Genomic DNA, 25,441 nt, shown 5'->3' on the forward strand with positions numbered 1-25,441 from the left:
ACTTTGCAAAAGAGAGATTCAATCGAGGGTTTTGTTTTTGTTCTAGCCCCAAACCGATACACGATTGTAGTGCCAATTTAGAAAGGAAAAGCTTTGTTAATAGAGTATTTTCTATGTCATACAGCTTAGGACATATTTATTGACCACATATTTTGGACCTATATTTGAGCAAAATCCTTTAGGAGATGTAGAGATATGATTGTAAGGAGCAAACCGGCTTTGTTTTCGTTTGAAGAATTAACTTGAAAGTTCCGCTTGAGTTCAAACTCCATAATTAGAGTTTGCTGCATACATACAATGGAATGATTATGTGACCAAATCACTGCAACCGTTGCCCCAAAAAAGGATTTAATTCTGACGTACACTGTCTATTTTTAGCTTTCTTTGTACAATTTAATAAATAAGCAGAAAATGCCAAAGTTCAACAAGTATAAAATTTAATCAAATTTCCAGAGTGCGTCGCTTTAAAGCTGAGCTAAAAATTTTCAGGGTTTCCTTTGTTAACTTTATTAAATGTTGGCTTCAAATCTTTTATGTATGTGTGAGTGGACGTGGGAGAAAATGGTTGAGCAGCGTGGACTTGCCGCGATTCAAAGAATTTAAACAAAGAGAAGATTTAGCATTGAACTTTCGTTTTCTTATTTTGTTGTCTACGTCGTTGCACGTTTAGCAATGATGTGCTGGGAAAGCTTAAATGCATACAAGCATGTCATAAAGTACACATCTACGTAAATGCTATGTAAGTGAGTACGTATGTATGTAGGAGTATATTCAACGCACGTGAAGCACATTTTTTATTATATCTACAAAACTGGGATTGCCTTTTTCTTACTGCATTCGTATTAACGCCAGTTGCTCCAGCTTAACTTGTACCTATGGTATTGTGTGTATTCTGTCGTTTCCTTCTTAACAAGCTGCTAGATAATAAAAATTAGCTTCTGATTTGCAGATAAAGCTCGAACATATTTCAATTTTATGCTTCATATTTTACCTAAACGGGAAATTCTGAAACGAAATTCTCCAAAAAGGCCACTACCGAGAAAAAAGCTTCTAACAAAAGTTACGTATTTTTATCCTCGAAATTCGAATCAGTAGTAAAAACATCTATGTCGAATTTAAAAAATCCACTCAGCTATCAATTCAAAAACACCCTATCTCAGCACATTTTCAATGTATTTTCAGCTGAGATAGGGGGTTTTTGAACCGAATTCTAAGACAGGACGTTCTTCGAATTCTGAAGTAAATATTCAACACCCACATGCTGAAAAGATTTGATTATTAAATTTATTATTTTTTAATTAAAATCTTTTTTATTTTTGATTCATTAATTGTTTTGCTGGGTTTGAAACTTGAATTTATATGGTGTTTGTTATAGAATGAACCGCATTCAGTTTTAGTATAATTAATGTGACCAACTTCTTCATAGCTCAAAGAAGTACAGATTACGTTGGGTTAGGTTAAAGTGGTTGACTCAGCGAGGGACTCACTTGGACAATTAAGAGATTGTCCTTTGTGATACCACGAAAAAACTGTACGGATTATCTTAATTTAGACGGCGAAACGCCGCGAGCCGATTACCAAATTTCGAATGCGGCTAATTTCTATCCCTCAGAGCTCAGTGCGAGCCAAAATGCTTCCATCTTAGCCTCGCAGAACTTGGAGAGTATAAAAGAAAGTGTGGAGATGATTCCACCTCATCTTCTTCTTGGCAGCTGATACCAACGGATCAGTTGAAAAAAAATTTCCATCGATAACTTAAATTTGTGACACACGATGGCTAGATGGCTTTCATATATTTATTATTTATGTATGTGCCAGTTTTAAAAATCTGAAAATTCACTGCGGGAAATTTTTTTATTCTCTTTTTGTCTTCGCCTTCTCGTTTTTGGCTTTTATAGGTTTGGAAAAAAGGTTTTCATTTAAAACGGCCTCGAGCTCAATATGAATTGTTGAATACATTCATAATAACTTAAAAAATTTGTTTGTTAAGAAGTGTATCTTAAAATATCTGCCTTGACATTAATGTTAAAAGTATAAAATATGTAAATGTACCTACATAAACTTTCCCGTGAATACCATCAAAGCATTGGTCTTGAAGGGAATCTATGTATGCATGCATGCATATGAGCAAATTAAAACGTCGATACAATTTACAGTCGAAAAGTACAGTTTTTGTATAGGTTATAGATTATTTCCTAACACTGTGGGGAACTAAGAAAAATGGTCTAGTGTATTTCGCAAATATTCAAATACATAATCCACCAACCGATAATGTTATATATTCATTAAAAGATAATTTGTCATCAGTCTGAAATAAAAAATTTATAAATCGGAAGGGTAAAATAGTATTGTGTTATTAATTCAAAAATAAAATGTTTCAATTCACTGACGAATGGGGGATGAGGATGAGTAAAGATGAAGATAAAGGAAGGAAGATTAAAATAAAGGTAGTTATAAAGAAAATGATATAGATAGAGTCACAGACTCAACCTGGAAACTATTTCGGGATTTTCGGTATTCTCGGGAATATTGATTATTATATATTTTTATAGATTTTGTTATCAATATTGTTATCGAGTTTGTTATCGATTTGGGTATCGATTTTGTTATCGATATTTTTATCGGTTTTGTTATCGATCTGAGTATCGATTAAGGTATAGATTTTATTATCGGTATTTTAATCGAATTTGTTATCGATATTTTAATCGATTCTGTTATCGATAATTTTATCGATTTTGTTATCGATGTGGGTATCGTTTTTGTTATCCATATTTTTATCGATTTTGTTATCGATATTGTTATCTAGTTTGTTATCGATTTGGGATTCGATTTTGTTATCTATATTTTTATCGATTTTGTTATCGATCTGAGTATCGATTTGGGTATCGATTTTATTTTCGATATTTTAATCGATTTTGTTATGGATATTTTAATCGATTTTGTTATCGATAATTTTATCGAGTTTGTTATCGATTTGGGTATCGATTTTGTTATCGATGTTTTTATCGATTTTGTTATCGATATGTTTATCGATATTATTGCGACATCATTTGGCATGACATGAAATCTTTACATTACATCACATGAATGAAATCTCATCACATCATCTAGGTGAATATGTAGGTGGAAAAAAATAATTAACTAATAAAATTGATTTAGGTTGTGTAAAATTAACATTATATGATGGTTTAAAACTATTTAAACAAATATAACAGCATTAATAACAATATAAATTTACCAATCCCTGCAAAAAATGGTTTTATCCACTTTGATATGAAACATGATATTTAAATTTTGATATTTACGTGAAATATATAATAGTAACAGAAACATATTGTACAGGTTGTCCTCGTACAACATGGGGACTAATTCGGGATTTTCGGGACTACTACTTGTCCTAAAAATCCCGAAATAGTCCCGAGAATCCCGAAATAGCCCAAAAATCCCGAAGTAGTCCCGAAGATTCCGAAAATCCTGCAGAAGTCTCGAAAATTCCGAATTAGTGCCAAGGATCCCGAAAATCTCAAAGTAGTCTCGAAAATCCCGAAATAGTCCCGAGAATCCCGAAGTAGCCCAAAAATCGCGAAGTAGTCGCCAAGATTCCGAAAATCCTAAAGTCTCGAAAATTCCGAATTACTGCCGAGGATCTCGAAAATCGCAAAGTAGTCTCGAAAATCCCAAATTAGTCCCGAGAATCCCGAAATAGCCCAAAAATCCCGAAGTAGTCCCGAAGGTTCCGAAAATCCTGAAGAAGTCTCGAAATTCTCAAAATAGTCCAAAAGTCCCGAGGTAGACTAAAAATCTTGAAGTAGTCCCGAAGATTACGAAAACCCCGAAGAAGTCTCGAAAATCTCGAATTAGTCCCAAGGATCCCGAAGATTTTCGTGGAACTGGAAGTTGGAAGATACTTAAATATCTTATTTGCGTCGCATAACAAAAGTATTATTTAATTGAAAAATTACAAATCAAATTGATTCGCTCTACAAATCAAATCAAAAATTTGTATTTCTTATTTGATTAAAAAATCAAATCACAAAAAAAATTTTATTTTTTATTTGGTCAACAAACTAAATCACAAATCAAATAAATTTCTTAATTGATAGCGGATTTTAAATCAATAACATGACCGTGATGTTGACGTTGCTTATATATCTCTCTCTCTCTATCAACAGCATATTTGATATGTTTCTACGTACTTCTAACACTTATTTTTCTTCTTCCAGCGATAAGTGTCCGTGTCCAACAGTGACGCACCTGTTGTGTTTTGTGGGCTATTTTTTCCCTTTAATTGTGACGGTTATTTTGGGACACTTTCAAAGTGTTGAGGGTTATTTTCGACCTCTGGTTTTAGCTAAAACGAAGACAGACTGATATGCCTAAAACCCTTAGGGGAAAAATGAGAGCTTTTTCAGGCCGGCCTTCGGGATGAACGCAGCACTGACTACCCTCAAAACCTTAGGAATGAGCCCGGTCCTCACGCAGTTCCAATTAAGAGGAACCAACCAATTGCACGACACCTTCAGAGCCCTTTTCAGCGGCGCAGGTATGATGACAACTGTCCCCGGCAACCTGTTATTTTTTAAATTTTTCTTCTGTTAAAGTTAATTAATTTGTCATGTGTATACAGTTTATGGAAAAGTTCATTGGCTTTCATTTGCCGTATTTTATATTAAGATTTTTGAATTGGTTCGTAGGATATACTTACGTGCTTAAAAGTTAAGTTAAGGTAAGTTGTCTCGAAAACGTATCTATAGAAAAAAATTAACTAGATTTTCTGAATCACCGAGCAATTCTACATAGGAATTGGATAGTGGCATCCATAGAACATTTTTGCTGTAAACGAGTGTTATTTTTCGGCTTTTGTCTTTTTTAGTGCCTTCTTTTGCCTTTTTTGCGATTCCCAGCGCCTTTAGCTTAGTATCCAGCTCTTAAGAAAACGGTCAAGAAAAAATTGCCATTATTTCGCGTGTGTGTCCAAGGAATTTTGACATTTTTTATACCTCACAGCCTGTTGCCTCACTCTTTCCTCAAGAAATAATGGAACGGGCATATATTTCTGTTGCAAACCTGGGTTGCCTTGTGCTCTTTTTTCACAAAAAACTTTAGAAAACCGTAGTAGAAAGCGTACTAAATTTCTGAAGAACTGCGTACTGCCTTAAGGAAATTTGACTCAAGAAAATTTCTTAGCCATTTCTTGTACGTCATTTTATATGGAGTTTTTGCTTTTCTTAAGAGCTGGATACTAAACTTATTTCGTTATTTTATTTTGCTTTTTTTATAGGATTTAGGTCCTAAAAATTCCGTTCGCTGCTGATAACAATAAATTCTCTACAAAACCTCATTATTTCCCATTTTATTATTCGTTGTGATTGTCCGCAAATATTAAAAAATCAAATAAAAAAAAAATGGATCAACGCCAAGTTTCGGGTATTTGTTCATTGGATGGAAGCCTCGAAATCTGTTGTCAAATAAGTCCTTGCAAAGTTGAATGTAATCTTATGTGAATTCTGTCACAATTCATAAAAATTGGAAAATTGCTCTTAATATCATGCAGATATTCGAAGTGTAGTTAGAAAGAGATTATAATTTACCCTCAATATATGTATAAATTTAGATTAAAACATATAAATGCAACTAATTAATAAACTATCATTTTTGCACTGCAATTGTTATTGATATTCTTTCCCAACAAACGCATGGTGTTGCGACAGTACCATGTTCCAAATATAGTATAACTGCATTTTTAATTTTAACCTTTGACGTCAGAATTTTTTTTAAATGACCTTGAAATTGGAAAGATGTGGTTACTTCGATAAATTATTTTAAAAATTCATTGCAACACAGAAAACAGTATGGTTATCCAATTAAGGAAAAAATTCTGTAAAATTAATGCATATTAATTTTTTTGGTGCATAAGGATGAATGGGTATTGAAAATGTCCTTTTAAAATTGTAACATTGAATAATTTTGATATTTTGAAATACTGATTTTTGAAAAAATTATATGTTAAGGACTAATCTAATTTTCAAAAATGAGATGTCAAATTAAAGTGCTTGGTCTGTAGATGTGCAGTAAGGTTTAACTTTTCCGAAAAGAGTTGTCCCCTGATAAAAAATTGCATTCAAATAATTTAATAATCAATGCCCTCAGATCCGCACCGTCCGTTCGATTTTCAAAAGTGAGGTACGGAATTAAAGGGGTATGGATGTTCAAGAAGGTCTTACTTTTTTGAAAAAAGTCGCCACCTGTTAAGAAATTAAGTTCAAATTAATTAAAAAGTTAAATCAATTATTAAATATGGGTATCAATCGAAATGGTTTTGAAAAGGCTTTATAACATGTTGAAAAAATGTTATTCAATTTCAATTAAAGGAATTTGGTAAGTGAATAAGGTATCGCTATATGGTTGTCATACAAAGGAGATTTAAGAAGATAGTAGTTTGAAAATATTTTGAATAGGGTTGCCGCCTATTTGAGAAGTCTAATTGAACAATTTTTTATATGAAATATTTACGATGGATGTCAAATGAAAGAGCATCAAGAAATACTTAGTTTGACAATTTAGAACATTTTTGATGTGTTTGAGGGTTGCCCCAGTTTAAAGGGCTAAACTAAAATTATTTAATAAGTTAAATGAATTACTAACCGATGGTTATCAATGGAAATGGGTTTAAAATCCTTTATTTAAGAACTATATTCAGGAGGATTGCCACGTGTTTAAAAAATAAATTTCCACTTAATTCATCAGTTACATGGAATATTTATAACAATGTAAATGTACAATGTACAATGTCGCCTGTTTTGAAAATGGTATTTCGTTTAATTATACATAAGTTACATGATATTTTAAAATATGGTCATCAAAAGAACGAGTGTTAAGAAAGTTTTAAGCTGAACATTTGTTTTTTTTTGTTGAAAAAATTAAGCTCAAATTATTTAATAAGTTAAATGGATTGTCAAAAGATGAGTATCACTCGAAATGGGTTTGAAAATAGTTTATTTCTAAACTGCATTTAAGAGAGTTGCCATGTGCTTAAAAAAATTTTATTCAACTTAATTCATCAGTTAATTGAAATATGTATAACAATGCCAGGCGAAAAATTTTAGTTTGAAAATACTTTTAAAGGGGTTGCCACCTTTTTGAAAAGTCGAATTCGTTTTACTTATACGAAAGATACATAAATGAAATATCGAAATATTAGTGTCAAACGAAAGAGTTTTAAGAAAGCTATAGGCTGATAACATTTTTAATTAGAGTTTCCATCTATTGTTTTTTTTTGAAGGTCATCACATCTGCACCGTTATTTCGAATTTCTAAAGCGAAAAGTCAAATTAAAGAACTGGGATTTTACATAGATGTGCACAGGTTTTATTTTTTGAAGTTACAGGGAGATTTGAAATTTGATGAAATTAAAATCGACACCATGCGAGACCTCTCATCACTGAGAAATTGTTTAGATGAATCATTAGGAATATTTTTAGAGGTTTTTGAATAGGGTTTCACCTGTTTGAAAAATTTAATTAATGCAGGTTCACTAGTATACCATAATATAACAATTTTGATTCGATTCCTGTAAATTCTAAAGAATTTTCAGTTTCATTTGGTATCCATATTAATCATATTTATCTTTAAAACTACAAAGTTCTTTTAGACAGTCCCTGAAGTCCGAGAAAAAACTAAAAACGCAGTTTTACTACATTTGACCCTTAGTTTCGTGACTTTTTCTTTTTCCTAACTTCGAATAAATATTTGATATGTTATTTTATACATCTAGGTATGTTAATTAAAACATTGATTTTTTTTTATCGCGCATCGAGAATTATTTTTATTGATGGCAGCCATATTTTAGAGTTTTCAATAAAAACCAAAAACTAATTAACTTAAAATTAATTTTTTACTTAAAAAATCAACAGTACTAATTAAAAATACCTCTTAAGCGATTAAGCAAATCTGAGAGACGTATGAAAATTCGAAGTTGACGGTAGTAATACGCGGTAACACGCGGTAATGAAAAAGAAACTTTCTCGGATAATTTACCTGATGGAATTTATTTATTTCTACAGGAAGGCAGTAATTCGTGGAAAAAATTTGCCAAATACCTCACAGGTGGCTTCGAAATGTGTGCATATTATGCAGGACACAGCTTTATATATCGCTGTGTCTGGAAAATGGTAATTCTTAGGAACAAAACTATCAAACCAATTTGTATAGATAATTCTGCGATCACACTTATATTTCACCATTTGGGTTGAAAATGCAAAAAACCCATATATGTCACCCTGTTTTTAAATACATATTTTTGGAGGTGTGGCATAGATGGATCTTTTTACATTTCATTTACAATGATGTTCCCAATGTTCGCACACATTTTCAGCTCCATGCGAATGCTTATAGCCTTGAATTTTTAACTTGACCGGGCTACTACATTATTATTGAAAAATTTATTAATTCATGCACAATCAAATTCAAATAAGTATGCTGCACAAAAAAGATTGTACACACATATGAATGTATGAGTGTGTGCATGGCTGTATTCATGTGGAAATTTGATTAAATGTGATTATGGCGGCGATCGTAGTCGAGGAGTTTTCACTGGGTGGGTCCCATGTTCGTTCCCTGGTCCCTGCGACATTTATTACGTCATGAAACAATTTCTCATAAACTAACACAAAACAACGCACACAGAATTAAAACTCAGGCCACATGCCGTCCATTGTACTTTTTCGTGTCCCTTTTTAATTGGCTTTAAATCTACCAGATCTGCAAATAAATCAGAGAAATATTCACCCAGATTCTGATGGTGGCTTCGATGGCCGAAGCTGGGTGCGCTATAACTGGTTGTGGACCAAGTAATGCCTGGTCTGAACCTTCTCTAGCCAGATGATCAGATGTATGATTACCAGGTATTCCAGAGTTACTTGGCACCTAGAGTAAAAATAAATGGTTATGTTTTACAATATAATTTAATTTAGACTTGCATTATCGAACTAGTTTGGAAGTAGTTAGCTGCTTGATTTCATCTCTTTTTATGAACTTTTACCAGCGCAGCTGTTCAGCTCCATTTTCAAAGAACGAATAAGCTTCTGCTACTCCCTATGTTCCTGGTTCATCTCAGCACTTGTTTTGAGGGCCCGGTTTAAAAGTTTCCTCGAATCGTTCTACAACTGAAGCTTTTTATTCCACCCTTTGTAAAACAGAAGTGCGTAGTCCTTCCATTTGTTGAATAAGATATAAATTCATGTCACAAGTTCAAGCAAAACCTCGGCCGAACACTTAACAAAAATTTTAGTGCCGAAAATCCTTTTATGTGCAAAAAGTATTACAACCGATAAAATGTGCATTCAAACAGAAATGTTTTACATGTGAACCTTAAAGCGACAACTTCGACCCATTAGATTTTACCGAAACAACGTTGACAAATTTCCATAAACACAAACACACCTAATGTGAGAGCACCCACGTGTGAGGGAAAACTCGAAATTCTTAGAAGTCAAGGGAAAAGGCCATAGGCAACTCTTATTGTCATGAATCAATGAACAGTACATGGGCATTCATGTGCCCATAAATGAATATACATAAGTATGTATGTAACTCAGATTTATTTGATGATTAAGGACCGTTTTCTGAGGTAACTTTTAAAATTTATCAAACTCAATAAAATTGTTGCATATAATGTATCTGCCTTTCAAACACATTTTTATACCCAAGCACATTTGTGCACCAGGGTATTATAACTTTGTTCGCATAACGGTTGTTTGTAACACCCAAAACGAATGGAGATAGATATAGACAAATGTATACATAAATGCGCAGAATAAAAAGAGAAATCGATTAAGCCATGTCTGTCCGTCCGTCCGTCTGTTCGTGTACACAATAACTCGAGAAAAAATTTAGATAATTATTTCAACGAAAATTGGTAAGTTGCCCTATCCAAAGTAGGTTGGGAATGGGCGAAATCGGGCAATAATCAAGCCCACCTCCCATATAACGGTATTTTCACAATATGCAAAAACTAAGATATTTCCGCAAATACTGGATTCAAATTGTTGAAAGTTGGTATTTGGAGTAGAATTTCGGCATAAAGTAAGACAGTTATAAACTTTTTAGAAAATGTCCACTCATGATTAAATGCTGTATCTCTGCAGTCTATTCCCTACCAAACATTGCTTAGCACCTCACTAAGAAACTGGTTGAAAATTTTGGAAATCAGACAAGAACCACGCCCACCTCCCATATAACGGTAATTTACAGAAATACAAAAACTACGATAACTATTTAAGCTAATTTACTCTAAATCAATGTATGCAATGACCGCTTAGCAAAAATGATTTTTATCGAAATTTTTGGGAAATGGGCGTGGCACCGCCCACTTACGCCTACACACATATGTGTATCTCGGTACGCGGTTTATCAATTTATACCAAACTCGGCACATTTATCAACATATGTTAAAAATTTTTGAAATCGGACTAAAGTTACTGCCACTTACCATATAACGTTAAATTTCAGAAATACGAATACCCCGATCTTTCAATAACTAAAGATGCCAACTTGCAACAATCTTTTAACAAGACACAAGGTTATTGATTTTTGTTAAATGGGCTTGGCACCACCCACTTATGACTACAGAATTATATATCGATAACCGCCTTACCGATTTCCACCAGATTTGGTCTAATTATTTCAATATATCATAGCATATTATTGAAATTGGGAATTGGGAAAAATGCTATATAAAGTTCGGTTTCACCCTAACTTATACTTCTTTACCTGTTTTAGAACAAAATTTGTGTTTAAATGGCAGATAGATTTTAAAAGCTACTTGAGAAAGCGGCCTTAAGTCTTTTTTCTTTGTACATCCATATGAATGCGTACATATGTACTTATAAGTACAAAAATACATAAGTACATACATATACTACCTTTTTATATGCATTTAAATAGACAAACATTTTTTCTTTTACAGCTAAAGTATACTTCTAACGTATAAAGAAATACACATCACTAGGAAAGGGTTTTGATGCTGAAGTGCAGAAAATTTTTCAAATTTAAAATTTGCTTAAAAGATAGCGAAAAAGTCAATTAAAAATTTACACTAATACAAATGCCATACACGTATATATATGTACATGCGGAAGAAATGCCTCCATAATGACAGGTGCGAGGTAATTTGAGGGTCAAATAGGAAAAACAAACTTATTCAATAAAAATAAAAATAAAATATTTGGTTTATGTTGTCGCTGAATCCGAATATGGGGGTCCCTTGATTCCTCAAGGTCATCTAGAGGACAAATTCAGAAGAATTGTCTTGCATTTTTCCCTACTTGAATTTCAACTGACCACGAACCTGATGTGATGGCGGATAACGGATCTCGGATTCGCATTCGGTGTGTCGAATAACATTGGTTTAATATGCATACACTTTTTTTTGTAAAACTGTGTGATTGTTTTTTTGGATTTGGAAAGTAAGATTTAATTCTAGATTAAAAAAGATGTGAATCTGTCATATAAACGAAATCTCCACCATAACCGTTAAAAATTATCGACAAAATAATAAAATTATAGTTTAAGAAACTATAAACTCGCTTTTATTACAATGTGAACTAAAAAGTGAAAATTAATTTATAGAAATACAGATTTCGTGTAAGAGGAATAGGCAGTTCCCAAACTTCATTAAATTAAACTTTTAAAACCTACCTAAAATAGGATTAAAGTGATTGGCAATTAAATAAATTTTACCGGAAGACAAAAGTTGGGGTGAATGATATCAATTATTTTGAACTTTTAATTTTCAGTTTAGTAATATTGAATATTGTCAATAGCAGGACTACAAAATCTAACAAACACCTCATGCTTTGTTTTCTGGCAAAATTAATTTTATTGCCAATTAGATGAATCCTATTTTAGGTTGGTTTTAAGGGTTTAACTAAAACAAGTTAGGGAAGTTAATATTCCCCTTAAACGAAATCTGCGTTTCTATAAATTATTTTTTACTTTTTAGTTCACATTGTAATAAAAGCGAGTTTTTAGTTTTTTAAACTATCATTTTATTTTCATCTTTTTAGTCTTAAATTCAATTGATTTTAAAACTATTATAACGAATAGAATAACACGCAAAATAAATCGCTGGAATTTGCATTCGTACTGTCATCAGGTAACTTTAAAATGGGAATTTAAAGCAATCCCCATTCGTACTGTCATTAGGTATGTATGTATAACGCTCGTATATCTATACTTTCTTTCGCAGTAAAATGCTTTTTTTGGAGTCCAAAAATGGATACTGCGGTTTTTCCAAAATATTGTATTACAACTCAGTATATTCCCGAATAAAATGAAGTTGGCATTTGTTTCCTATTTGGTAATACCTAACCCATAAATTAGTGCATTAGGTGCGGCTTTATCGAAACATAGAATTGCTGTAAATTTAAAAAAGAAAATCCATTTTTGCTGTGCAAATGTCCCCGTGACGATGGAATACTCCAACACCGATTTGGTAATGATCGGTTCTTGATTATAATTAACAAACAGCTTTAAGCGGTTAGTTAAACGAGCAACTCTATTGAAATAGTTCACTAGGCGGCCTATTTGCCTATTGCGATGCAAAAGTTGTTCCTAAGCTCTTGAAGAAGTGCTCCACCAGAAACTTACGATGCATTTTCCGGGGTACGGGGCGCTCTCATAGGTAGTGCTGAATGGATTCTATCTCTTCCTAATCTCTCCAGCTGTTACAGAAATAATTTTGTGGCGCTCCTGGCGGCCACCTGAAAAATGGTTCGGCAGTCAGAGCCCTGATGAAATGCATGTTGTTTGTTCAGCGAGCAGTGACTCGAGTTAGGGCGATACATTTCGAAGTCGAAGTCATCTGATAATCCCCGACTTACTTAGCTTAGTGTCGCTCGGCTCTCTATATGTAAGTACCCTAAGGATACGTTCCCACAAGGAGCGGGACAGCATTTGTCGGAAGATCTGCACGGTAAGCACCGAATATCCTGCAATAGGGCCAAGAACCTCGTCCAAACGAACCCAGCGAGGGCCACCCATCAAGACCGAGGTACCGCTTCGCGTATTCTGGTCTCAAAGGTGGACTTCGCCAAGATACAAGAGGACATAGCGTGGGCAATGAAAACTATTTCGGACTTCGACTTAGACAGAGCCAACGGACCGGCCAACAATGTAAGCAGTCCTGCCCTTGAACGACGGAAGCCTGGAGGCGCTAGCAAAGACCGAGAACAACGGGAACTGCGTCTTCGGGAAGATGACTTTTCAAGTTTACAAAACTGACACCGGCGCCCCAGGAAACCACCAAAGCCAACCAGCGTCTATGAAATGGAGGTTAACGAATGTCAAGCGATCGAGAACCTGAGCGGGTACGCCTTATCCAACTCTGCGGGAGGCGAGTCCTTGGGGAGGTCATACAACGACAGTGAGTTTCTCAGCAACGATGAAGCTGATGGCACGGTGGTAGAGAAACGAGATTCACGTGATGAGGGTCACACATATAAAGCTTCATCACAGTAAAACAGCATCTGTTGCTCTCCTGTTTCAACTGTCCCCAGGTGAAATACACAACGCTTTGGTCCAAGAGCCATGGATAACTGGTAATAGGATCTGTTGTTTGGGTACCCTGAAGTAGGAATTATTTAGTGCTTATGGTAAAGGGAAACCCCGCCCCTACATTTTAGTCAAAACTAATACAAACTCTTGTATCCTACCGCAATTTAGCACTGGAGACATCACTACAGTCAGCCTGCAAATAGGATGCAAGGAGTATAGGCTGGTGAAGCCACTGGACACTATATTAATGCTGGGAGAGGTGGGGAATGCGATTGAATGAGGTGAGTCAATCTATTATTATTTGCTAAGATTGGATTTGTCCATTTTCAATAAGGGAAGTGAATCAACCTTTATCACAACTAATCGCAGGACAGCGGTTAAACTTAGCTAGTCCTTTTTGCCAGGCGGTATAAAGTACCGGCTCTTACACCCTCTAAACGTAAAGCCTTCTCTACAAGACATTGCAGAGATAGCGGATATCATTATAAGAGCGTTAGCGAAGGAAATGGTTTGATCCCAAGTAAGCGTCACAACATAACGGGGATGATTGCATATGGCATCACAATGGGCCTGCTGCCCTTTGCCTAAGTGTAGGCGTTTCAACCCAACTTTACCTAACGTATTTACAGTTATCTCATTAAAAATTCTGTGAGTATTAAATACATATGTATACCATTTTGATTATGTGGAAAGTTCAATTAAATTGCTGGAATGTGGAGAATTGAACTCGAAATGTGGTTATTTGGTAGAAATATTTATGTACATATCTATAAAGCGCACTTGTATACAAGGACATTTTAGCCGTCATCGATTCGCCAACAGTTAGCGAGTGGCGAAACGTACGAATACAATGAGGTACAACCAAACTCGCTATCGTCTATCCGTGCTAGCGAACTTTGTCGTTGCTTTCACATGCAAAATTTTTCGTTAAGCGACCGGAACTCAAACATAGCAAGCAGCGAAGTGGTGGTGGCGAATCGATGACGGCTTTTAACTTTTTTGTTTGTAACAGCTCGAAGGGATCGATATTATTGAAGACATTTGTATGTACATTTACATATATTAAAACGCTAAGAATAATAAATATGAAGTCGCTTAAGTCACGCCTGCGTGTTAAAAAAGCAAAGGGAATAATATAGCATTTTACGTATTACGCAAGGCGAATTCATAAAAGGTTGTACTGATTGTCAAAATTATGTGTTTGTTGCATATTGGTTGTGTTCTTATTGTCATTGTGCGTATAATTCATTAGTGTATTTTTTTTGTACTGGTGCAACCACTTTTTATAAATTTGCTTTGGTATTACGTTTTGATTCAAAAAGTTTACATATTAAAAAAAAATATTTTTATTGCTAATACATGTGCCCAGTACAAATCTTGTCGCATTCCTCTAGCACTTATGTGGGTATCTCAACGGCGGTTGCGATAGATATTATCACTCACCTCTCCCACGAAAGTCGACGTGGTGCCTCATCCAAACAGCTACCCCCGCCGTCCGAGCTACCACCGTCTCTAGACGCAGCTGCTGGCATAATTGGCAGCAAATTGTTTGTGTTGGTGGCTGTAGCGGCGCTATCACCATGCGGGGAAGCGGCTGCTGTTAGCCTCGAGGCAGACATACTCGACTGATGAAGCAATTTGGCCAGACGTCGTGTCAATGCTGTATTGGTTGTGGTGCCACCTGTATCGCCGCCATCAGGTGTTGAGGGATGCTGTGCTTCAGCACCGCTGACAGTTGCGGTCGTAACCATAGCGCTCGATGTATTGCTGCTGCTCTGCGGGTGATGTTGTTTTTGTTGGCTATCGTGGGTGGTGTTACCAGTACTGCGCTTCTTTGACGCCAAGCGGTAGGCGCGCGCGGCCACAACGTGCGGTGCAGGTATCCTGTAAATATTTTCAAATTTGAAGGTTTTAGAATAAAACATAACAGCTTACAGTTTAAGGAATGCCCTTGTTTATTACCACACTTGAAAATTTAATTAGTTGCAATGAAATCTTGCTTACCTGAGCAAAACTGATCCATCCGCTGCTTGGCATTCGAAATCCTCGCATGTGGGCATCAACAAGGCCGCGTCGGCTACCTGGGAACCAACAATGGGTGTGCCGCTATTGCTGATGCTAGTGCTTGTATGGGTGGTAGTGCTGCCGGAAGATTTGCGACGGTATACGCCCATGTCGTCTTTTGGTAAATTCAATGATTTTACATTCACTACATTATTGTTATTGTTGGTGGTGGTGTAGCCAGGTGTGGTGGGTGTTTGGCGGGTGAGTAGAGACCAACGATTGGTGCCACCACCGCCGGTACTGGTGCCGCTGCCAGACTTGGTGCCCAAGAGGCCACTACTGCGCTCGTCTAGAAAAGTGAAGCGGAGGTAGTGTAAGAGAAATTTTTTTAAGACAGTTTGCGAGGACAAGTTGCAAATTTGTTATTATAAACGATAAGGTAAAATAATTGGATTTGTTGTGAGAAAATATAAGGTAAAATCTGTGGTCATAAGCAATAACCGCGTAAGTCGGAATACCTGAATTCCAAAAAAAATTTTTTAATATTTGTATTGTAATGTTAACCTTATGGAGAAACCAAAATATGTTCATTTATAACATTTTTAATAGCCCACTTGGCGAGATGGGGATTTCACATACATATGGAATAGTAGTTGCGGAATGCGATAGCATATATAACTCAATTCTTTCTTAAGTCGACTTGGGTGGTTATTGCTTATGACAACGGAAATAATTGGATTTGTTGTGTGCGTTGCAACACAACGATGCAACAAATAAATTTAATGATACATATGTAGTGCCCCTCTACATAAAAGCACTATACAGGTACCATTAGCGCACACAAGGGGTGGGTTTTGGGGTTCAAAGCCCCCTAAAGCTAATAACCTCAAATCCAAACTCAAGGAAATTATAAGAAATATTTATTATAATTTCTGTTGCTTGAAAAAGCGCTTTGCTTTTGCTGTAAATTTTCATGAGGAAATAAATATACGAGCATTTTTTTCTTGAGAGCTGCAAACTGATTTATCAAAATTTGGTAGAAAAAAATTTCTTTTCCATTTCTCGTTCGTCGTTTTATATGAATTTTTCGTTTTTCTTGAGAGTTCAGTTAATTTTTTCGCAACTCGAAATATCAAAAAAATTTAGCAATCGTGAAAAATCACCACCTATCGAAAACTAGAAACCAGAAATCGAAAAAATGAACATAAAAATGCAAAAATTCACGGAATCAATAAATTTATTTTTACTGACACTTTTTTAAAATTTTTTATTAGGTACTTTTGAAATTTGAGCGCATCTTGAGTTTATAGAACTTTTTATTAAACAAGTAGTTTTTAAGGAAAGAACACAACCGACTTCAATTCTGATATACAAATTTAGGGGTACCGTTAATTTCTTCGTGATCCAATCATCGGATCTCTAAACCAAATTACGGGTACCATCTTTCCAATAAAAAAAGGATTTTCAATAATCGGTTCACGTGGTAAAAAAGTTATGGATTCCGGCGAAATGATAACCTCCTCTTTTTGAAGTCGGTTAAAAGTGTTTGAGTTCTGTTAGTCTTATGTAAATAAAGTGCAGTTTATGAATTTTAAAACGTTTATTTTTTTATTACATACTGTACATACAACTTGCATAAATGTATTTGAAAGAGCGTATTATCAAGCAAATTTTCAGTATTTTCCGGTGATATATCTTCAGAAATATAAAACCCCCCCTAAAATATATTCCTGGGTGCGCCCCTGACAGGTACCTATGTACAACTATGAGATCGATATACGAAGGGTAAGTAGAAGATTAAAACAAATTTTGGCAACAAAAAGGAAGAAAATAAGTCAAAACGCAATCGTAAAAACTAAAAAAACCGGTTCCTACGAGACTCTCCTGTTAGCTGAAAGAAGTCTGACATTAATTGAATTACAGCAAAATGTTTGCATCAGCATCTAGCGAAACTGGACAAGTGTGGGTACGTACATACATATATACATACATATTTACATGAATGAATATATTAGTTGTTATAGTTTGCTAGTGTCGTAATCACTCCCACTGCTTGCAGGTATATTTAGACACTTCCCGAGACATTGGCAAATGTTATGACAGCCAATTAATTACTTGCAATAACTTTAAGGTTAAAATTGTTCATATGTGTATTGTCTGTAAAAAGTTTTAGAAGCTGTAGAGTTAGTTAAGAAGTTCACATGTTGTTGTATACTGTCGTACTGTTGTATGTCATAAACTTTAAACGGCTAAAACTATATTTAAGGAATTCGCAAGGGAACATAAAGGTTTTATTATGAAATTTCCCACCGCTAAAAAATAGTTGGTGGTGATTTTAAGTCCTCTAAACATTTATTTAGCCGTTAAAAACCTTACGACAAACGACAATACGACACTTACGACACCTTGTGAACCACTCAATTATGTAGGTCGTCAGTAAAGAAATACGAACAAAAGCCGCTACACAATCTGAATCCGATGTAAAGTAAAAGAAACGCATCTGACATTTACCGCCATATGAAAAGCAGCCGTAATTTTAGTCCGATTTCCACAATTTTCAAAGTTTTGCTTTTATGTGACAAGCACAATAGCCATACCGAGTTTGGTACAAATTGGTACAGCGGTTACCGAGATATATATATGTGATCATAAGTGGGCGGTGCCACGTCCATTTTCCAAAATTTTATCATAAGTATATTTCTTGGTAAAGAATTGTTGCAAGCATCTATTTTGCATAAATTAGCTTTAATATTTACTGATTTATCGAACATTCCGTATTTCTCTAAAATACCGTTATTTGGGATGGGATTTTAAAAAATGTCGGCCATTTGGTATGTTGTACCAAGGCCAACAATTGTGCAAAGTTTAGATGAAATTGGCGCAGGGGTTACCAAGATATATACCATAAGTGGGCGTGGCTACGCCCATTTTACGAAAATTTATAATATTATTTTTCGTCTAAAAGTTATTGTAAATATCAATTTTGAGTTAATAATCTTTAGTAGTTACTAAAATATCGCAGTTTTCATATTTCTGAAAATTACCGTTATATGGGAGGTAGGCGTGGTTATTGTGCGATTTTTCCCAATTTCAATATCATCCGTCCTACGCCTACGTACTAAGTTTCGTTAAGATATCTAGATTTTTGGTCGAGTTATCGTGTACACGAACAGACGGACGGACGGACAGACATGGCTTAATCGATTTCTCTTTTCATTCTATCATTTATGTATATATCAGTCTATATATATCTCGACGCGTTTTGCCTGGTACAAACAAACGTTTTGTGAACAAAGTTATAATAATCTTGTGCGCAAGTGCGCTCGGATATAAAAACTAGTAAGCCCGGGCAGACGTTGTCCTGCTACACACCGATACATAGGCAAGTTACATGCATCGTAGATATTTTGGGTCTTTACACCGCAGCTTCGTACACGGTAACTCGGTGTTCGGTAATTTTTCCCGTGTATTTTGTTTGTGTTATGCTATTTTACACAAACAAAATACATTATAAAATATTACCAGACACCGAGTTTCCGAATACCGAGCTCGGTGTGAAGACCCAGGTTGTTTGTTACGTTTCATTTGATATCAAAATTTACAAAAGATTATTATTATTTTTCACTACGTTTGAAAATAAAACGATCTCAGGTTACGGTTCAAACATCAGCCAGGGGAATGCATAAGACTATGTTCAAACAGGGGCCTAATTGGCAATTAAGAACCTTTTCACTAACTTAAGCCTTAATTGTTATCCAATTTATCATACAAAAATTCAGTTTATTAATTGCCAATTAATTATTATGTTTAACTTTAACTTGGAGGTATGTTTATTGAACAAAGAGCAATCAGCTGTTTGTTTCTGTCCCTCTTTTACAGCTGATATTCCATCAGGGATGGAAAATCTTTACATATAATAAAATTGTAACAGGTCGATGTCTGTACATTATAGATATTAAAGAAAAATTAAAGTGGGGGGTCTTTATTAGAACACCAGAAGCCAAATCAACCATTTTTAGAATTTTTGTCTGTATGTTTGTTCGCGCATCACTCGAAAACGAATACATGGATTTGAATGCAGTTTCCACCGATGTATTGCTAGAGGTCTAACTTAAAATATAGGAAGAAAAAAATTAGAGAGTTGCCACCTGTTTGAAAATTGGAGTTTAAGTAAATTGATAAGAACAAACGAATATTGCAATATGGGCGTCAAAAGAAAGAGGCTGAAGAAGGCTTACAGCCAAAAATATTTTTTTTAGAGTTGCCGCCTGTTTGAAAATTTACATTTAATTTAATTTATAAGATAAATTGAATATTGCAATATGGGTATTAAACTGAACGGGTTTAGGAAATTTTATTGCCGAAAATATTTTTAGGGAGGGCTGCCACCTGTTTGAAAATTATTATTGTATTAAATTGATAAAATAAATGAAATCTATATCTACATCTATACATATAATAAAATTGTAACAGGTCCATGTCTGTACCTTATAGATATTAAAGAAAAATTAATATGGTGGGTTTTTATTAAAGCTACAGAAGCCAAAAAAACAATTTTTATAATTTTGGAATCTCTGTCTGTCTCTATATTTGTACGCGCATCAGGGGAAACATGGAATTGAATGCAGTTTTCACCGATGTATCGCTAGAGATCTGGCTTCCAATATAGAAGAAAAATTAGAGTGTAGCCACCTGTATGGCTGTCAAAAGAAAGAAATTTACAAAGGCTTACAGCTGAAAATATGTTTGTGGAAGGTTGCCACCTATTTGAAAACTTTAAATTAATTTAATTGATAGCATAAATTAAATATTGCATTATTGGCATCAAACTAAATAAGCTAAGAAATTTTAATGCTGAAAATATTTTTAGGGGATTTGCCAACTGATTGAAAAATTGTATTCATTAAAAGTTGTAAAATAAATGAAATATTGCAATACCAATATTAAACTAAAGAGGATTAGGAAGCTTACTTTTGAAAATATTCTTGAAGCGGGTTGCCACTTATTTGAAAACTTTAATTCAGTTAAATTTATAATATAAACTAAGCGTTGCCATATGGGTATCAAACGAGAGTATTTGAGAATAATATCTATAGATAATAGATGTTAAAGAAAAATTAATAGGGGGTTTATTAGTTCAACAGAAGCCAAATATAAAATTTTGGTATGTTTGTCTGTATGTTTGTAAGCGTATCACGCAAAAGCTAATGTATGGAATTAAATGCAGTTTTCACCGATGTACATATTGCTAGAGCTCTAATTGAAAACAAGGAATCCATTTTTATTCCTTTCGTGAGCATGAAATGGTATTATAAATTTGGTCCGATGTTTGTAAGTACCAGAATAAGCAGAGATAGACCCATTAAAATGTATACTTAAATGATCAGAACGGCGAGCTGAGTCGATTTAGCCATGTACGTCTGTCCGTCTGTCTGTCTGTCTGTCTGTCCGTCTGTTTGTATGCAATCTAGTCTCTCAGTTTTCGAGATATTCGGATCAAATTTGGTAGGTGGGTGTGTATTTTTATAATGTATTAATCATTTGTCGGAACCGGAAGAATCGGACCACTATAACATATAGCTCTCATACAACTGATTGTTCAGATATGAGATTTTTCGTTATAACTTCTCCATTTATGTAGCTAGGAACATGCAATTTTGCAATACTTCCACCCATTATCAACAGAAAACTTAGAGTGAAAATTACTTACAAAGATCGGGTAACTTTTACATATAGCTCCCATACAACTGATTGTTCAGATATGCGATTTTTTGTTATAACTACTCCATCTATGCAGCTAGAAACATGAAATTTCGCACTACTTTCACTCATTATCAACAGAAAGTTTACAGTAAAATTAACAAAAATCGGGTTACTATAACCTGTTTATTGCCCCCATACAACTGATTGTTCAGGTATGGGGTTTTACTGTAAAACTCCTTTATTTGGACAGCTAAAACCGATAAATATCGTAAGCTATTTTTTATATAATAACACAAAGTCTACTGAGAAAATCGTCAAAATCTATGCTGTATAATCTTAATCTCTTGTACCTCTGATTGTTCAGATACCAGTTTTTGCGATATATGTATCTCCTTTAGTGAAAATCACTTAGATTCGTACTATATAAGGTATGTCTTCCATACCTCTGATTGTTTAGCTAAAATTTTTTATATATGTATCTCCTCTATCTATGTCTGCTGTGAATATATACATTTTTTCAAATGCAGTAATCTGTTAACGTAAAATTTTCAGATGCTCATGAAAGGTATGGAGCCTTCGGCATAGCCGAAGACAGCGCTGCTCTTACTTGTTTTTGTTTTAGTTTATAGTCGATAATTATTCCTAGGTATTTGAACGTATTAACTTTTTCCAGTGCGTCGTTGTTTATATTTAGAGTTAGAAACGGACCGTTCTCAAAATTTCGCCTTGATATAACCACAAACTTATTATTTTTTTTTTCTGTGTGGAAGGTTTTTCGCTAAAAAAAATTAAAACTTTTCGTTGTTGCTGCCAAAAAATTAAGAAATCTGAGACGTCACGTTTTACAATTTCATACAGTTCTCTTTAGAATGTATTTCACTAAACGGTTGCATCGACTTGGTTCCAGCGTTTCCGTTTTGGTCCAATTGGACCAAAATTGGTAGCTTCATTTTCCTTTGGTAGTTTGATTGGTTTGATGAAGCTTTTGGTAGGCAAAAATGTTTTGGAAATGCAACCAAATTGAGCACTAATATTTGTTCGCTTCACTGCCAGCAAAAAAAAACCGGAAATGGATCCGTAAAGGAAAAAAAGTGGAGGAAAATATGTAGCAGAAACATATGTTTTGAAACGGATGCGTTTGTGTCTGTTTTTCTGAAAATTGTCTGGTTGAATTTTTTGTTCAATACGCTTTCCTTCTGCACTTGACAGATGCTTTTTCATAGTTTGGAAAAAGATTAATTAAGGAAGTACCTGACGGCATCGAACACGGCACCTTCAGAAAGCTAACAAATACTAGCACACTATTCTGCACTGCTACTTGAAAAACTTAAATACAGTTTTTGCTTTCAAATTACGTCATCATATTCGAACGTTTTCCAGATACGAAAATGAACGAAAACTGTAGTCGTTTCTGTTCGTTTCTAGATACGAAAACCGCATTGCCTTTTGACCGATTTTGAATACGTGAATTAACGAAAATTGTAGTCGTTTCCTGTTCGTTCCCGGATACGAAAATTGTACGAGATTGCACTGCACTCGGTAAAATTTACTTTTCTCTGCTTGCTGGGCTACTTTGCGTTTCCACGTTCAAAAATTGCTTTCAATTTGGTCACACGTAAGAGTTGTCCAAGTATGAGTTTACTCACTTCCCAAAGACATGATCGATCAGCTGTTGAAATTTAACGAAAAATTGTCTATCTTGAGAGAAAGATTTTAATTTTTACTGCTAATTTGCATAGCTAAAAACCCTTAAATTCAAGAAATTCCGTTTTAATGATGGAAAGATGTTTGGTAGTTTGAAAACTGATTTGGTAGGCATTTTGGTACATAAACATTTGCTCAAGTGGCAACACTGCTTGGCTCATATTTGGCATCACGTTGAAAATAAATATTCTGACCAAAAATTTACTCGGTATGTAGCTCGGGATATTCCTAAAGTTCTTATATCCCGATCTTATATTAATATATCTCTAAAACCGATCACGCTGGGGAACTGAGACTTAGCACTGATGCATATAGTGCAAATGCATTGGGAAAGGGGGCGTGGCTCCTTCCTTCCATACAAACTGAACTTCTCATATAGCTTATCTCTGGAACTGCTCACGCTAACGTTCTGAAATTCTACACAGCTACATATGTTATCAATACCGTAGTTATGGCGAAAAGTGTTAATTATTGGAAAGGCTGGATCATTCGATTGGGAACCATTTTCTCCTAGATTTCTAAATCCCATTGAACTATTGGAACTTTGTCTTTAATTTTCAGTAAGGTAAAATTTATGTGAAAATTTTGAGGAATTTTTTTAAATTTTTCGCAAAGAATGGAGCTTTGCTTTTACGAGTTTCGCTATAAACTGTCCTATCTACATACCTATTTGCTTAAAATGATAGCCGTTTTCGTTGTTCGGAATAAACTCAAAAAACACTGAATAGAGTTCCGTCAGATTGTCGGAGGTTATCTTACATACATACATATGTGGTCCAATTACATGCTACTAGAAAACTCACTAGGTGGTGCTGGAGTAGAATTATTTATAAAAATCGTATTTATTAACCGATTTCGTTCAAATTTTAAATGTGAGCTATGTACCTGTATGATGGAAAATTCTTTTGATAAAATTTACCCGATTAGTGCCGCTGGAGTTAAGGTTGAAATTCATAACACTTATTAATTTTATGGTAAGCAATGGTTTTGCAGAAAATGAACCCAATGGATGGCGCTGCAGCCGAAATGTATAGAAACCCCGTGTGGTTGGTCTGCTTTGGCCCTATGTTTAAATTATACGAATTTAGTTTTCAGATGTCTAAATGAAGGATGGGGTTAAGTTTTTCTGACGCCCTCATGCACGATCATGCGGTCCTGCATCTACCCAGAAATCAGTTCATAAATTTTACCATGAATTGTAAAAGTGGCGAATTAACAAGGAAAGATCACCGTAGGTATATCAATTGCTTCATTTGAAAGATACTTAAGAGATCACACGACTCATTTAGCAATGTACCGGAAAACTTTTCATCCTGTGGGACAGCGAGGATTCTTGGCCCTCCTATAACAGAAAACGCACTTCTGTGCTCTTGAGTTTCCCTATAAGAATTTTTATTGGCATACGCATCGCACCAATGTTGAAGTTAGAAGATCATAGAAGAATATTACGCACGCTTGGCAGAGATCTCACAGGTGGAAATAAGACCAACGGTAAAGCTCATGACACCGAAAGGGATTGGTTTTCCATATGGTATCACAGCATGACTATTATTGGCCTATGTGTGAGGAGGATACTGCGCCTTAGTGGTTTCAACTTAAATACAAAATTTTGACTTTACAGACTAATTTTGTTTTTAAACGCTCCTTTGCATAGGCCAACGCAAAAGCTCTTATTTGGCGCCGCGAAGTAAGCAGGCATTGGATAGTTTAAATATAAAATTGTACCTAATTTACGGAAAGCTTTATCTAAAAGTGGATAGCTGTACCCAAAAAGTAAATATGTATTTCTATATAAAGAAGATAGGAGGATAAAAATTCCCTCCGTACCACATCAACTTCTGTACTGATATTAAACAAATTTTGGCTATGAAGAGATCTCTTTGAGCAGCGCGAGACAAAACTATGTTGTAAGGTGAATTAATTTCCTTCCAGTTCTCCGATCTCACGTTTAAAAATAAATATTTTCAGTCTATCTGGCGAAATCAACTACAGTTGCGTTACTTTGACCACCTTTTTGTATCATTTGTATGCCCCTTCACAAAGGAGGGAAGGTATTGGACCAGTTGCCCGCAACAGAAAATGCATTGAAGCGTCAACAAAAATAAGAACTGATTTCCTGAGAAGTTATTTGGCTATTAAAAGAATTGTTTAACGCTCGGATTATTTTCAACTTGAAGATGAAACCAAAGACGATATCTACGAGCCAAATTGATAAGTATTATGTCAATTTATTTCTTTAGCTTTCGGTGCTAATATTGCACCCTCATCAGAATTATACTAAAACAGGTAAAAAATTAGTCACATAATCATAGCACTAATATTTATCAGCCATAGAGTACTTACAAAAATCTGTGCTAATATATATATGTGTGTTTAACGCAAATTAAGCTGCGGCACCATGGATTGTCCATCGTATTATACACACATATATGTATCCGCAACTTGGTCAAATTGGCGGTATGTTTACCCTGTCTAT

General features: G+C 34.8%; 1 protein-coding gene across 1 annotated transcript in view; it reads right to left on the reverse strand.

The window, feature by feature from the left end:
- The window catches only part of wake (ankyrin repeat and fibronectin type III domain containing protein wide awake), a 165,251-nt gene that overhangs the window by 86,909 nt on the left and 52,901 nt on the right, over nt 1-25,441 (reverse strand). The window contains exons 3-4 of the mRNA XM_017611267.1: nt 15,559-15,907; nt 14,998-15,438 (exon numbers count right to left, since the gene is read on the reverse strand). Coding sequence (XP_017466756.1) covers nt 14,998-15,438; nt 15,559-15,907 — 790 coding nt within the window. The remainder of the gene's footprint in view (nt 1-14,997; nt 15,439-15,558; nt 15,908-25,441) is intronic.

This window comes from Rhagoletis zephyria, unplaced genomic scaffold (genome assembly GCF_001687245.7).
Source record: "Rhagoletis zephyria isolate East Lansing unplaced genomic scaffold, Rhagoletis_zephyria_1.1 Rzeph_scaffold_00385, whole genome shotgun sequence".
Lineage (NCBI taxonomy): Eukaryota > Metazoa > Arthropoda > Insecta > Diptera > Tephritidae > Rhagoletis > Rhagoletis zephyria.